This window comes from Aricia agestis, chromosome Z (assembly GCF_905147365.1).
Source record: "Aricia agestis chromosome Z, ilAriAges1.1, whole genome shotgun sequence".
In the NCBI taxonomy this organism is placed as follows: Eukaryota; Metazoa; Arthropoda; class Insecta; order Lepidoptera; family Lycaenidae; genus Aricia; species Aricia agestis.
Genome location: NC_056428.1, coordinates 16,396,979 through 16,414,600, shown reverse-complemented (window position 1 = coordinate 16,414,600; position 17,622 = coordinate 16,396,979). Strand labels below are relative to the sequence as shown.

The window sequence follows — 17,622 nt, the reverse complement described above, 5'->3', positions numbered from 1 at the left end:
AATATTAACGCAATTAATATTTAAAGCGCAGTCAAGCTCAACTTAGTTTCTACATTCGGCTGAGTTCAAATCAGCTTGTAAAGTCAGCGACATGAGATAATCCCATTTGTCTACTTAATGATTATTCTAACCATGCGAAATAATCTTGTAATGGTTTGAAGACAGAGCTAGACTTCGTAAATACCAAACCCCCACTAGTAAAATCCTCACTTAAAAAACTTAGATCCATACTCTCATGCGGCATACCTCAAATGTCGCGTTGATCTAGATTCTAGGCAGTTATTTTATTACGGAATTCGCGGAACGAGAATCAGGTCCCTGGATATACCAAAGATTTTGTAATAACAACTATAAACCAACAATTTCAACAAAAATGTGCAGCCTACAAGCTAGGTAACTACCTAGGTAACAAGGACGTTGTGCAACATTGCAACAGCTAAATATCTGACGTCCTTTAACTAGAATGTATAGATAGCCCACAGCCCACTCGGGCAACTTGTCACTGGTTGTAGGGATACCAAGTTAAGACTAACCCCAAAAATCAAACATCGTCCTTCTCTCTTCACACTCGCGCCCGTCTTTCATCAAAATGCCAGGTGAAAAAGAACGACGCGGATTCATCGCCAACTTAGTTTTTTCTCAATAACTCGATAAATATACAACATTTTAAAAATCCGCTAGGTCGATCTCTCAATAATAGAATTTTATACAATGTGTTTAAATATTAACTTAATTCAATGCACGGTTATGGCAATAAATGAAAAATTCGTGAAAATTAGATGTATCTTTGTGATTTTTTTCTATCGAGAAAAATTTTAAGATATCGTGTTTTTGCTCAGATCGAATTCTCGGAAATATAATGTAGTATCTAATTTTAGAAAATGAAACAATTCGGGGCTTATTTTAAAAATGAATTATAAAATCGTTTTGAAGTCGATTTGAAGTCATTAAAATTAAAAACAGACTGGCAGAATTAACGAAGAAATGCGAAAAAATATTATGATTTAACAGTATTTAAAAATCAGTTTAAGTTATACGCACTAAAATATATGTCCGTCATTATCGGAATGCTTGGCAACTTAAGCTATCTAGTGTAGACTATGAAATGGATAGCTCAAACATTCTCGTGACAAACTGTTGCAATTGCTCTCAGTACATACCTAGTTAGTGCATCATTAGGAAACCCCATATGAGGCGACGAGCCAGAACAATCACCTTATCTACAACAATGGCTGATGGGAACTGATACTAATGACCCATTGTCCGTCTACCCTGACCCGATAACACATATCTAAGATCAACGAACTCGTGATCAATACTGCAAATATGTAATTAAGGGAAAATCGATTTTTCAACGCAAACTTGGAGTAATTACTAGGCAGTATACACGGTCTGCTGATAGTATGGAAACTAATGATCATCACCGTGTCAAAAATCTAGGAAGAGACCTGAGAACCCTCAATTTATAAAAGGTCCTTCAAATATCTTGTGTTATGAAGTGATTTTTGGACACCTAAGACCATTTTGGACTTTCGTCATATTTTTAAAATAGTTAATTAGAGGTTGCATTGAAAACATAAATAACATCGATTGCATACAAATAGATTTCAAAGTTTTTATAGTATACATACTATTAAAACCTTGAAATCTATTTCTGCAAAGAAAAGAAATGACGAATATCATGGCCAATCATAAAACTATTTGTAACAAAACTAGTTCTTGCGAAACTGGCCTGAATTACTTGATCGTAATGACTTCAAATCGACCTTCTATTGTACGATCTAGGACCAATAAAAGGCTAAATACGTGTCCTTTGTAGAGGGCTAGGACTATGCCAAAATGTGTGTGTCCTTTGATATAAGTGAGCTCACCATTTTGATTCAATGTGTGAGTTACATGGCATTGTTCTCGGTATGTACTATGAAGGTATGTATGAATTATGACTGTCCTTACATCCTTAAGACCTCAGGTTGATTACAATTGACATAAATACTAAGTATAATCGAAAACGTGATACGCTGCCTTAATAACGAAATAGGCAAAAACCTTTAAATTTAAAAGAAAAAAACGTAATATATAAATATATTATATTACTTCTTTATTTTTTTCTAAGATTTTCTCGAATCCAAACTTTATATTTTAAGCATGCTAATGCATGACCCGTACCCGAGGATAAATTGCTACTGCCTTTGCTTAAAGAAATCATATTCTGAGCTAAGACGACAAAAACGTTGTCACCTTATTTTGCCACTTCCCAGCATCCTGCCATATCTACTTCATTCTTAAGCCCATATCTTCCCATCAGTTCGCGTGTCTACCATATATGGGCACAAGCGAACGAGCACCTGGCCATGAAACACTTAGATTTAGATCCATACAAATATAATTATAATGATCATATTGTAAGGAAGTCTCCGCGTCCGCATATAATATAAAAAAGTAGGAAATATCATCGGTAAACATGTGATAATTTAATAATGACAAATTATAACATTATACAGGCTGTAACAAAAATAAGTGATAATACTTTAGGGTGTGTACGTGTTCCTTGTAGAGACTTCACTGTGAAAGTAGCAGCGCTGAAAGACGAAAAAATTTTTTCACTTTTGTATGGGCAAGGGCCCGAGCGTCACGAGTTTCCCCTGGATACAAAAGTGAAAAAAAAGTTGGTCTTTCAGGGCTGCTACTTTCACAGTGAACTCTCTACAAGGAACACGTACACATCCTAAAGTATTATCACTTGTTTTTGTTACACCCTGTATAATACGATGAACGATAAAAAGACAGGCACGACTTATATTTTAATACTAAAAAAAAAAAAATAACAACGCCGCAGAAATCACATAAAAAGGCCAACCCACGAATACATAAGCCTAGAATAACAAGCCTAGAAAGAAATATACATTTTCGTTTTATTGGAAACCTAAGCTTATTGATGCAAATAAGTAAGTACATAATATTATGACTGATAATGTGAGCTTTAACTGCTTAGCTAATTAATTCGTCAATAACTGAACATTAGCGATGCATTAGCGGTGCACTCTCTAATATGAATGACATCATGAATGAAAATGAACACAAAACAAAACACCACACCAAACCAACGATTCCAACCTCATTTGATACCAAAAGCATCTACTGTTTAATTGACAACGATAATAACAAAAATCCAACAACACAACAACAACAACAACAATAAACAAAACACAACAAACAATAACCGATTTAGTTGTTTAGCACACTCGGGACATGCGCGGCGCGCGTCGGATTCGCAACTGGCGCAAGACTCTTTCACTTTACGATTGTACGTTACTCAATGGAACTAATCAGTGAGGCCGGTAAAGACACAACTTAATAACTGAACTGTTTTATTCAATAACGTGACTAACAGGCATTTGAAGACTTCATTAACTTTTACTTATGTAAACGCATACCAAATAAAAAGTATTGACAAAGTTTAATAAACAACAAAGTACATAAGGTGGATTTTTCATGAATGTGTACTTGACTCTCGAGTCAAACTACGCTACTGCACCGGTAATCTATATTGGTGACAGAAAGGAGATTTTTTTAAACATAGTGTGTAACTTTGTAAAGGAATGTTCCCACAAGAGCCATCGACATGACTCTACAATGCACTCTGAGATTGAATATCTTATAGTCTCGAACTAAATATCTCGAACTAGCCTACTGTATAGGATATCGTATAAACAATATTTGGATATTTATATTTTAATTAGGAAATAATGACCAAATCAAAACATAAGCTTAAAAATTAAAAGAGATAGAATAGATAGAAAGATACTAAAGCCAGCAAGGCTGGCTAATGTGAAGGCTGCGCTTGCTTTTCTGAGCATAGCTTCTGAAACCGGGGATTTAGACTGCCCAGGAGGAATCCCGGGATGTATGATTGACATAATGCGCGCGGCGCTCACTCGATTTAGCGTAAAAGTAGGTAAAAGACTCTAAGGCCGGGCACATACAGACGTTTTCTGTATTCGATTTCCAAATTCATTTTCCGTATTCGGATAACCTTCAAAAATCTATACAAAAAAGTGTTTTTGTTATGGATTTTTACAACAGACGAAACTACGAAATGATCTAGCTGAAACACTTGTCCAATCGGTACGTCCATTAGCATGCATACCTGGAAATGATCGATGGACGAGGATCAATCATCGTAAATCATCGTCGTGTGACACGATACAAATTGAGAACGCAGCAGACCGTTCAGTCCGTACACGTGACGTTTCCACTGATCTCGCAGGCATACCATACAACAGTTTCCTTCATCGTTCGCATCCCAGAATTTTGAAGATATAATGCCTTACTAGTTTTAGTGACGGTGACCGGTTTCAACTTTAACGAAGGACTTATTTTTATAGTGGTCTAGTGTGTACGCACTACGCAGATTACAAAAACACTGGCGAGGGGCGTCACGTCACGACTGATCAAGTGACAGGTGTCGGTCTGACTTTGCATACCCATCTGGCGCATGGATCATCATTGTTGTCTGACAATCAGGTAAGCCTATACTGTACTAAACAAACCAAGCGCGGAAATTATCAACTTTCTAAATTAAAGCGAAAAATATCTTAGGTTCAATTTATATACTAGCGCAGAGTCGCAGCGCATCGAAGCGAATTATTAAAACTGAACATAATAAATTCAATCTTAACTCCAAAGCGTTAACGCACTTTATTACTTCTGAGAATTTAAAAAGGCGCGCGCATTTGCGCGAATTCGCGTGAATGCGCCCGACCAACGCTGATTGGCCTCGCAGAAGTAATGTATGCATTACGCTCTGGAGTTAAGGTTGAATTTTCTGTGTTCAGTTTTCGAGAATTCGCTTGGCTTCGTTTCGACTCTGCTCTATTATAAATTGACTCAAGTAGGCATAATAAAACATCACAAGGGTAAGAGAAAAAGGTGGCGTGACGAGCTGGATGCATACCAGCCAGGTTGGCCATCTGTGGCGCAGGAGCGAATACTCCTGCGGGGCTAAAATGGTCGCTTTGAAGAATCATGATATTGGTACGGTATTATCATATAATATGAATCATTATATGATTCAGTTTTCTAAAATCGCAAAATTCAACTCTGCTTGGAATTCATTTCTGTATTTTTGTACTAATTTGACATTTGTCAGTTTGACAGTTTTGACAATTCATTTGCTGAATTGATTGGGAGGAATTGCTAAATGTGACCATTTTTAGCCCCGCTGTCCTCGCATTCCTCCTCGATGCTGGGTGCCATCATTCACCAGTAAGAATCTTACAAGAATGATGATTCATGTCAAAACTTTCGAAATCAACTTACGGGGAAAAATACAGCGTCACTGCGAAACACTAAACATTACGGTCACAGCGTGAATAAGATTCAGAAATTCCAATTTCGTGCCAATATCCCAGATGCACATAAACTGCAATAATAGCTTTGCAAGTACCCCGATTCTGCTAGATATTAATCCGAAATTAATATAGCTTCGATTTAGTTTCGGTATAAGGGACCTATCAGACAGAGAGCGGTCACGCATTTAAGTGTTCTGCAATTGCCAATTAAAGTAAAGGCTTCACAAATATGTCGTCACAACTTTCCAAAAAACACAATGAACATTGAAGGAGGTTTCATAATGGGCCGAAATTGACGATGCCAAATAAGATTTAAGGCCGTCTGAGAACGTGGCCATATATGGTTATGCTATTACAGGGTTATAGCTTAACTAGTCATGTCAGTGCCTTTGTTTGTGAAGAGTAAGGAATTATAAGAAGTGGGAACAGGTTATTTTTGGTTTGGAGGAGGAACATTTTGCCGCTTATTTTATGCAGGGGAGTTCCGAGGAATTGATAGCAATATTGCGGGGGGTGCTGGTAACTAATATCAGCCCCCATTTAGCGAAAGAAAGGTGTCAAAAGTACGTTTAAAAATATTATTTTATGGGAAAAAATCGGCCAAGTGCGAGTCGGACTTGCGCACGTAGGGTTCCGTACCATTTAAGAGCAAAAATTGTAATTTTTAGGGTTCCGTACCTCAAAAGGAAAAAACGGAACCCTTATAGAATCACTTTGTTGTCCGTCTGTCCGTCCGTCCGTCTGTCAAGACCCTTTTTCTCAGGAACGCGTGGAGGTATGAAGCTGAAATTTATATCAATTACTCAGGTCTACTGTCCCTTGAAGCTGTGAAAAAATCAAACTTCTAAGCCAACGCAATCAAAAGATACAGCCGTTTATGCCGCAAATTTTCGACACTTGCAAGGGAATCAAAACCTACAGGGTGCTTCCCGTGAACTCAGAATCTTGAAATTTGGTACGAAGCAACGTCTTATAGCATAGATAAAGGAAAAATTACGAAAACCATAAATTTTTAGTTACATCACATAATATATATTTTTTTAATAATTTTAAACTTACTACCCATTTCCTCATAAACGCGTAGAGGTATTAAATTGAAATTCATACCAAATACTCAGGTCTATAATACCTTTAAGCTGTAACAAAATCAAACTTCTATGTCAACGCAATCAAAAGAAACAGCAATTTAAGCTGCATATTTTGAAACTCGCAAGTACTCGCAAGGGAATCAAAACCTAAAGGGTACTTCCAGTCGACCTAGAATCTTGAAATTTGGCATGAAGCAACGTTTTATAGCACACATAAAGGAAAAATTCCGAAAACCTTAAATTTTTAGTTACATTACAAAATATATATTTTTTAATAAATATAAACTTTTTACTTTTTATTACTTAAACGATAAAGAGATCTTTGTCTTAAATTTATGCTCCTCCATCTTTCCCCATTGTAATGTTATGAATTTCATTTTGCAATAAAAATACCATAGTTATGACTCGATTGTCGTAATGAACGAACTTTGTAAACCTTGCAGGTTTGTACGGAACCCTCGGTGCGCGAGTCCGACTCGCACTTGGCCGGTTTTTTTGTATTGGAGTCCCCTTAAATTTTTATTTTATTTTTTGTTATTATTAAAGTACAAATACTACTTAGTATTTTATGAATATTTCTAGTGCCTACGTGTAGCTATTATTGACATAAAGCAAAAAAGCCCAAAAAAATCATGTTTGTTCTATGGGAGTCTGGAGTCGCCCTTAAATATTTACCGGCGGCCTATTTAGAAAACCGGTGTGAAACAGCGCTTGCGCTGTGTTTCGCCGAGTGAGTGAGCCTTCCCTACCCTCCCCTATTACCCTATTTCCTCTTAAAAGGCCGGCAACGCACCTGCAGCTCTTCTGATGCTGCGAGTGTCTATGGGCGACGGAAGTTGCTTTCCACCAAGTGACCCTTTTGCTCGTTTGCCCCTTATTTCATTTAAAAAAAAAATGATTTATTTGCTTTTAGTAAGTATTAGTTATTATAGCGGCAACAAAAATACATAATCTGTAAAAATTTCAACGCTCCAGCTATCACTGTTTTTGAGATACAGCCTGGAGACAGACAGACGGACATAGTACATACACCCAAAGGGTAAAATCGGGACACTTTGCTTTAGAGTCCGTTTTTACCCTCCTGGAAGTGTTGTGCTTTTCAAAGCTACTGAGTAAGATTAAAGATAGTAGGTACAAGCCTAGTACATAGCTCTTCTAGGTACTCGTATATAAAATTATCGTATTCATAGCCCATATTTATATACGAGTACTTAACATAACCAGTCGACCCATATAAAGTCAGAGTCGTATAATGCAATTTCTCGACGCCATATCTGTTGCACACTTGACCCCATTTCAGCGAAGGGAATTCTCCGATAACTCCAGGACATGTATGCTTAAGAATATAAGGTTTAGTCTCGTGGAATCCAGAGGTAAAATAGTTTTGAATGGTCGGCAGTATTGCTTTTCAATAAAGCTGGGATAGATTTTTTTTTTTATGAAATAAGGGGGCAAACGAGCAAACGGGTCACCTGATGGAAAGCAACTTCCGTCGCCCATGGACACTCGCAGCATCAGAAGAGCTGCATGTGCGTTGCCGGCCTTTTAAGAGGGAATAGGGTAATAGGGGAGGGTAGGGAAGGGAAGGGAATAGGGGAGGGTAGGAAAGGGAATAGGGTAGGGGATTGGGCCTCGGGTAAACTCACTCACTCGGCGAAACACAGCGCAAGCGCTGTTCACGCCGGTTTTCTGTGAGAACGTGGTATTTATCCGGTCGAGCCGGCCCATTCGTGCCGAAGCATGGCTTTCCCACGTATAAAATGAAGTTGCAGAAAAGACTGGGAAGGTTTGAAAAAATCTGCTTATCGCAAATGTTCGCGTTTGCAATGATATCCAACGCTTTAGCACAATATAAAATATAACATACAATATCTTGAATCTTGATTCTAGTCCTTAATAAGGCGCACTCACACAATATTTGCATGATTTTAGTCGGATGCGAAGTTTAGGCATGCATTGGAATATTACGGATACAGACACGTAGTGCAATCTAGCGTCAACTAGTGGAACCACTTGGGGATTTAAAACAACATAAATCCCCTACTCGATACTAGATGGCGTTAGGCTTCCAGAATTATTCCACACTTGTTTACGCGAATAGGATACATTCCAGAAAGGAATGTTCTGGTACAGTCTAGGACTCGCCTCAGCCCATATAAATAGCCGTAGCAAGCGGGCCAGTGAATTAGATTAGTTTGAGCGATGTTTAAGGCGACTTCGGAGTGAAAACAAATGATCAAGAGTGATAACTACGACTTGGCTACGACCTAGGACAGTGATAGTGTTTAGTGTTTTGGACCTAGTGTTTTCTGTTAGACCTAGTGTTTTGTGTTAGACCTAGTGCTAGTGAATTAAGTCTTCAAGAGAGTCAGCTATAGGGGTAGCATAACAACAGTAGACATGGGAAAGAATTGACATTACTGACAGATTTTAGCGACAAAATGGCGGATTTCCATTGTCTGTCACTTTGTCTTGTCTAACTGTCACTTTGTCTATTCTTCCGTAGAAAGAAACCGTTTCTATGGTGACCATGCTACGGCTGCAGGTCTTTTCTCTCCAAATTTTTCGAACCCTAGCACGTTACATTACATACGGAATGTGAAGAAATTTTTTTCATCCTTTTTTTCTTAGATTGATTTGAAAGGGTTGACACTACGATGTTGCCACTTTTTAATTACTTTACTTTCTTGACGGACTATACATTCAGTATTTCCCTAGTATTTACAAATTACGTTTACTTAAAACACACGCCAATAGATCGACAATTTCATTAACTACATAATCGCTGTTTTTCTTAACGGGCAAAAGGCCCACCACATATTTCCGCCACTGCAACTCCTGTGTCGCCAGGATCAACAGTGGTAACCAACCACGAAAACCCTTTGATATGATCTCAGGGATGCCCGAGGGACAAGCTAAATCTGTCTTGGGACCCGTAACGAAATTAATGAGAAGAAAGGTAGGAGGAGTAGGAGATATCCAATTTCCCTCCCCAAGCAAAGCGGAGACAGCCAAATTGTAATGACAATTATATGTCCGAACAAGAGGGGGAAGCACCACGGGAATAAATATACTTAATACAATATGCCTACTTCATAAAAATATTCGCTGTTTGAATTTTTTAGGTCAGTTTTGAACTAAGACAAGTAAAAATAGGATTTTAGTGCGATCTCGGCAACTTGTCTAAGCCAACTTTGCCCTTTCAACACAAGGGCGGCCAAACACATTAGCTGAAAGCTTAAACTACTGCCAATCATCATAAAATTTCATACATACAATTAGGCAATATAACAATGGTATTATTCAGTGAAAAAATATTACGTTCGGGCACAATTTGGGCGCTTTTATAACTGTATCAGAAAAATGTTTTCTAATACATGAGTTCTAGTAGCAAAACTCAGATAGTTTTATAACACTGCCACGCAGTAAGGACATTATTAAATCAGGTCTACAGAATATTATTTACTTGTTTATTTTGCTCAAAGAGTATCAATTTTTAGGCCTTTCGCCGATCTGGGCAATTTTGATTGTTTATTTTTGTTTTAATCTCTCTCGTCCTCGTTCCGTGCAAGATTATGATATTTTGACAATAGCCCCCACTGGTGCAAGTGCTTTCTGCAAATATGTAGCATTGTATTTTCATGTCTGTTCTCACCAACTCTATCGTCTAGAGTTTAGAATCTCCTAGCTGTAATTATTAATGCTACTTAAGTTTTCACCAATGTTTCTGTCTCCTGGATAATCCTCAGAGCCGGGCCTAAGGAACATCAAAGACCGCTAGAGATTTGTCATTGGATGTTGGTTTGTGAAAACATTTACACATACAATAACAAAGGAATTAGACTTATTAAATACAGAGGATAAAACGTAAAGCCACAGACATTGAAATAAGTAAAAGGTCGTTATTTAATTTTTACCCTGGGAATAAAGTGTAATTAAATATGAGCAAACAGAAACATCACACAGGGGATTAATAAGACAAATGAGGCTTTGTTGTGAGTTCTGATATTTACATTTTATTTGGATATTATTTTAATTTCAAAAGTGAATTAGCCTGATGGTCGATGGACCCTTCTTTTTTTATAATAAACTAACTTTTGTCTACGGCTTCGGCCGCGTGAATTACGTAGTTTTCGATTACGTATTTGGAATGGAAGGTGGAAAAAGGTTCTAGCTCGAAGGGCCTATGAGTTAATCTTTATTATTTTCACATTTCTCAGCATTTCCAGTTGTAAGTTCAAATCTTATTATCTACCAAACTATATTAAAAATCACCGTTTCATTCCGATTCATTTTGATTATAAATATAAACCCTTTTCAAGCGGTCGATAAATGACATTTAAAACAGGTAGAGTACTATTATAGATTATCCGTTATACTAATCAGCTTACATTTAGATCAAAATGAATCGAAAGTTGCGTAAGGAGTATACAGTATAATATCCTTTGGATCTACACTATCATGCTCCAAATATTCTACTGTGGATACTCACCACTTCATTTTGGCCGTCGATTCCATTCTCCACAAGAATATCCTCAAATAGTACATCCGCTTCGCACGGGGAACACAGATTACTTAGCAGCTCACTGAACCTCTCCACTTTGCGCACACACACGGCACCGAGCAAGCCCTCACTCTTATTTGGCACATCCACTTTCACACTAACTAACTCTACCGGTACTTCAGCTAACTTAACTTCTATGTTAGGAATATCTTTAGTTTGCAACTCATCGTATATCTCATCAAACTTGTCTTTGTCATTGGAACTTTCTTCCGTCGCTTTGCTCCTGTCAATCTTAAAATTTTGGTCATTTCTATGTTTAGGACTAGTCACTAATATTAATTTGTCTTTTTCTAAAGTATTTTTACTGGAATGTTTAAGTTTTTTAGCACCATCTTTGTCAGGAAAACTTGTGTTTTTAAGATTCTCTTTCTCGTGGCTCTGTCTTCTGTTCGTTGTTCTTTGTTTATCTCTATCTACTAGTTTGGAGTTCTTGGGTGTTCGATTCTTGTCTTCTAGCAGGGAGAGTTCGGAGGAGCTCCTTCTGGACTTGCGAGGTTGGTAGTCATTGTTGGCTGCGGCGGCTCGCAGGCGAGAAGTACGCGTGGTTCTGATAGGCACGGAAGTTGAAGCGGTGTAGAGGTTTAGCTCCGAGGAAGACTTTTGATTGTGAGCAGCATCTTCTAGAGGTGTCCGGGATCCTGCCTTTTTCGGACGCCTGAAAAATTAATGGTAGCGTATTAATATACAATTGTATTAGAGGCAACTAAATTGGTAAATCTGTGTTTTATGTTTTATACAAACAGAATAAGTCAATATTATTATAAATCAGATGACGACTGCAACTCCGCTGGGCCGAAAATCGCGCGGAACTGTACATATTTCTGAAAAAAAAACTATTTTATGTCCTTTCCTGTCTTTCAAAGTATCTCAATACACATCCAAATCGATCAACGAAAAAAGTCAACGAAAGAAGTAACAGGTAGACAGGCAGACAGAAAAACACACTTACAGTTATGATATTTGTAAGGTTTGCTGATGTAAGTGACTAGGAAAATTTTACCTCTATCTATCATTAAATAATCTAGGTTATTTAAAAAAAAAAGGTATATTCACCTATCAGTAACATTCGTCGAGAAGAGCGTCGCCGTTCTAGCAGTGAGCTGCTTCCTTCTCTCCTCTTTATACTTCTGTATCCTGGCCGCACGGGCCTCATCAGCAGACAGACTCATAGCCACACATTCGTCGTCTTTCGTGTGAACACACCCTTACAGCAGTCCTTGTGCACTTATCTTTGTTCTGGCGTTTAGCTTAAAATTTGTTCTAGCAGGTGTCTTTTGGCCTTACGAACTTTTCTAACAAGTGTCTCGTGTGCACACGTCCTTATATTTAGCAGGCTAAGGGCATCTGTACACGTCCTTACAACTAGTCTAGCATAGCTTTAAGCACATAAGGGCGGAATAGTTGGCAGTGTTGAATACAGACTAAGGCTCGAGGTAGGTGTTGAAAGCGTACGCGATTTCTGAAACGAAAAAAACACAAAGTTAATAAAAATGTCTGGATATAATTATTATTATTATTATTAACATTTTAAGTAGATAATGCAAATTGATACGGAGTTATATTTTAGTACATTTAAATTGTTGTACAAATGCCAGAGATATATATTAAATTTAAAACGGCCATTGCCTTAAAACTATAACATGTTTTGGGCTACTATGCAGTTGAAATACAAAATAATAGAAATATTGGAACAAATTGTAAAATTCACTTCGCAAGACCGTCACTTTATATTCTTCTGTAGTAAATAAACCCTTTCAATCTAATGATAGGTAGAAACTCCCACACTTTTTCACATAAGTACTTTCAATAGCACCTCTAAACTCAACCACCAACGTCAGAAATGATTCTCAAGCTACAATGACAGAAATGATGATTCTGACTTCTGAGTCACGTTATGGAATATGAATCGCGAACAGGCAATATCGGGTCGTCATAATATTATGAAACAATGCAGTTATCGCTCAGGTACATTGGCCTTTGTTTCATTGTTCTGTTTCCCCTTGATGCGTTTTGTAGGGATGGCAAATTCGCAAAATCTGCTGTAAAGCATACTGTATTCCGGTGCTATACAATTTTGGCAGCCCTGAACGAATAAATGTTAAAGACTGCAAGGTATTGTATAATAATATGTGGACTGAAGCCTACTCACTGTAATGAAATAAACTTTATTTGCCTCAGATGCTACAGAGACGTAAGTTGTTTTGGAAGGCCTAGACGAATGCATATTAAGCACTACAATGTAGGGTGATGGCCTGCAGGTAGAGTCCGCAATAGTAGTCATGACTCATGAGTCATGGCAAGACATAGTATTAGACCTTTGACATCGAATAGGATTCAGAATTTAGTCATTACAAAAACATTATAATATTATGTAGCTTTATATTTGTTAGAAGTACTTGTTACTCCTTTACCCAATACTATTGATCGGATTTCAATCAGTCGTACTTGGTTTAAGCTTTAGAGTTTTGACGTACTCAAAGGCTTTATCCCGAAAAGAAATACATGACCCCACCGTCAGAGCAAACGACCAAAAATTTCCTCATTCTAACATTCGTTTTGCCAAAAATATTGTTAGGAGAATTATAAGATGCATTTTGACTCTTGTAATTTTTGGCAGCCCTGATCACGCGCGTTCGCACGGTGAGCGGTCGAAAAGCGCCAAGTGGCCAAGTCCACTCCGTGACCAAACTGATTACTGACTCACGAATATCGACATTGGGTGACGGATGTTGACATTGACTTTTTCCATCATCACAGAGTGCACACGATCACCCAGCAAATGTTACAGAAGTCGAACAATTCTAAAGAAAACACATTAGGCCGTGATGAAAAACCATGAGAGCAAAGTTGACTATAGTCTGCAGTCTGCACAGTCGATGTTGACCATAGGCAAATCAACGAATATTCTCTAATAACAACCTTCAAAAATATCGCAAAATAGATTTTCGACTTTATTTTTAATTTGCCGTTTTGCTGTTATCTAGCTGGCGCGGACGAAGCAAATTTCGTAAAAAGAATAAAAGCAAAAAGATTTTAAGCATAATAAAATACTAGAGAGAATAACTAATAAGCCAACGCCCAACAGCAGCTGTCTCGTCCAATTGTGCTTAACAAAAGCCGTCTCTGTGACTTCTGTGACGCAAAAGAAACTTCCGTAAAATAATTTATTTTTGGGTAATTTGGAACTAGCTACGAAAATACTTGGTACTGCATTATTTTATTTGGCATTGTAAATATCTATATATTTACAATGCCAAATCAAAAAACGCAAGCGCAAAACTTTGTATCCCTTTTTAAGAAAAATGCGGAAACGTAAGTGAATGAAATTTTGCACAGTTATAGTTTATATGGTGAAGGAGTGCATCGAGCTAATAATATTATTTTGAAATTATGCTTTTATCACACTTTTTTTAACAAATAAAACATTACACACACTACAATACGCACACTCAAGAAGATGACAGATTTTTGAGTGACAAACCTATACTTACATACGATTATACTCGTTTATTTATGGTTGAAGTCTATTGACAACAACTTTAAATTTAGTTTGTTAATTTTTTTAGCAATATAAACTTCCACCTTTAAGTAAATGAGTGAGTGTACGCATAGGCATGCGTACAGCACCTCCCTCCTCCCACACTGCCTATGCGTACACTCGCATGCAAGAACTTGCAAACACCACCACCACACAAGCAATAACGTTGGCAAATCCGTGCAAGGCCCCTCACCACCATGCAGGTTGAAAACCTCGACGCGCGTTTCGCCCCAACACCGGAGCATCCTCAGGATGTGGACTCTACGAACAACGTCCGTTAAGTTACAATTTGACAACAAGTTGACAAATTGAAAATGGATTATAGTTCTTTTAATCTTAGATACTATTAGAAAACGCTTTACACGGCCAGTCTGAAATCGGCTGAGTGATGAGTCCCAGAGACGAGAGTTGAAAAAAATATGATAAACTCAATATTTTTTTATTAATTAAACGTTACGTCCTAATGTCGTTGAAACTAAGGTCGAATTTCGTCCATTGGGCGATCTCTAGTTTATGTAAATCTAAGACTAAGACCCAGTTTCATCAAGCAATGTTAAATAAATAATGGCTTGTTAAATCAGTTAATGGCCTGTTAGAGCTATCGAGCGTTCCACCATGCCCTAATGTCATGTTAAATCACCTAAAACGGTGTTAAATTTAATTCTTGCTATGGAGGTCCGTTAAATATATAAAAGGCTGTTATATGAGTCAAAATAACAACTTTTAAAGACAATATTATTATGCAATATCAATAAAAGAATCTTTTTTGACTTTTGAGACTTTCCGCCATGTTTCCGCTACGTCCTTATTATTAATTATTTTCATAGTTATGAATAATTATTTATTTTCACTTTGCCAAAAATTCAGCCTTCGGATTTTCCTTGACATTGCAAATATACTAACTATATCAAAATTACCAAAACGAATTATGTAAATAAAAGTTTGTATTATGATTCATGTTTTCAGCTTTGACAGATAATAATTATTAACCTGGTAAATTAAGAACAACTATTATAGCGTAACAAATGTGTGCGATCAGTGATATTTTAATTTATCTACTATTATACTACTATGGAAGAAAGTGACACATTGCAGCAAACATGTCGTATTAATCTTGTACATTGCAATTTCGTCGCCTTATAACAAGAATGAACGAATTGATAGTTGTTCACTCGTTGTTCACTTAACATTGCATTTACTAATCCGCTGTTAAATTTTTTTTGTGGGACATAAGTATTTTAACAGTCTGTTTAATTTTCCAAGGTCCGTTAAGTAATGCCTTGTTAGGATTTAACAAACAGAGGTTGGTGAAATTGGGTCTTAACATATTAAGCAATGGTTTTACATTCTGTTTTCATCAAGGTTTCAAAAGAGACATACAATGAAAACCTGTCAGCCTGAACATTTAAAATGTATACTAACTTTTGTATAACAACTTTTTCCATTATTCGATCTTCTGACACGAACGAGAGCTTAATGAAATTACAGAAACACGTACAAACGATTAACGGGCACTCGGTTGGCAATTAGTTGACTGGTAATAGATTATCGGTATGTTTAAACATTAATTTATCATCCATGTAGGTACTAATAGTTTAAATTCAAAAGTGTGTCTGTCTGTTACCTCTTCACGCCCAAAACTCCAAACCGATTTTGCTGAAATTGGGGATGGAGAGAGTCCCGGGAAAGTACCTAATATGATACTTTTTATCCTGAAAAAAATTACGGTTCCAGCGCGATAAACAAATGGCGCAAAGGAGAGCGTGAAAACATTGCAGTAATATATCCTAATTGACGAAGTGTCATGCCGAGCATGTTGAGCGTCACCTGCCATCAACTTCTCTGATATTACAATACAAACACTTGTTTAAGAATTAAGGCTTCATTTCCTTAAATCAATCAATTTCTTGGCATTCAAAGTGTTCTAGGAAATTCGCCTTGATTGATACTGGAAATATGGCTGTGTGTACAAAGGTCAAGGTGGACGTACGAATATGGCCGCTACTGACTCACACGACCTGATAACTCTTTTCTCGAACCAGAATAAAATAGATGATCTAATCCCACTAGATGTGACTTTCAATAATCAATTGATCACCATAAAATCCACAATAATGACTCTAAATATTAAATAAAGTCTGTGGTACCCACAATTAGCGCCACATTCCTGCATCGCACTATCGAAGTTTTCTAAGTGCGTCGGTATATTATGCGACTGCTAAATTCAATTAGTTACGCGAGTTTCGGCCTCACCGAGCATACCACCTCGCTCAGTCGGAAGATCTTCTTTTGGGGCCTCCACGCATCTTCCCACAAGTCACTAATAATAAAAATAGACCAGCAGGCTAGGGCTCGGTTGTCTTCTTAATTTAAGAGAGCTGAGGCTAAAATCCATCACTCTTTACGGGCATTCCATCCAAGCTTGATTTGTCTCACAAATTCTTTCGCACCCAAAATGAGCCTTTAATACGCTACAAAGCTAGAGCCTTTGTGTGCTTTCGCTGTTTTTAGAGACAGACACGAAAGATAAACCTTCTGACGGTAAAAACGTCTATATGTTTGGCAACACTAGAGAATTCAAATTTTCAGACGCCTTAGCTTAGTTAGACATTAAAGTCTAAACGATCACTGGAGGGTCTTCTTTCTCACTTTTGCCTTTCAACGCTTGAAATCGTTAAGAATCCTCATAGAATATATTATCAATAAAAAACTCAGTAAATAACAACGCTACAAGTCTGCCACTAGGCCACGGACGCACCTCATTAACTTTATACCTAATAATTAATAATTTCCTTCGTGCATAGTCAATATTAAGAGGTATGCAATTATGGTAATAATTTCTTACATATTTACAGAGGAAATCTCATAAAAAACTACCTCCGATGATTAACAGTGCGGCAAATAGGCTGTTCCACATGATAAATTCAATATTTGTAATTGTCTCATACAATTAATAATATATCAATGTTCATATTACATTTATTTTGCCCGCATTTTTTTTTAATGAAAAGGGGGCAAACGAGCAAACGTGGGAGAGTCATGCTTCGGCACGAATGGGCCGGCTCGACCGGGGAAATACCA

The 17,622-nt window shown here is 37.3% G+C and overlaps 1 protein-coding gene across 5 annotated transcripts in view; it reads right to left on the bottom strand.

Annotated features, from left to right (window-relative positions):
- LOC121739025 (supervillin-like) overlaps nt 1–17,622 on the bottom strand; it is a 246,601-nt gene that overhangs the window by 194,760 nt on the left and 34,219 nt on the right. For all 5 annotated transcript variants that reach the window (XM_042131332.1, XM_042131333.1, XM_042131336.1 and 2 more), the window contains exons 2-3: nt 12,057–12,462; nt 10,932–11,658 (exon numbers count right to left, since the gene is read on the bottom strand). In XM_042131332.1, coding sequence (XP_041987266.1) covers nt 10,932–11,658; nt 12,057–12,172 — 843 coding nt within the window. In that variant the 5' untranslated portion in view covers nt 12,173–12,462. The remainder of the gene's footprint in view (nt 1–10,931; nt 11,659–12,056; nt 12,463–17,622) is intronic.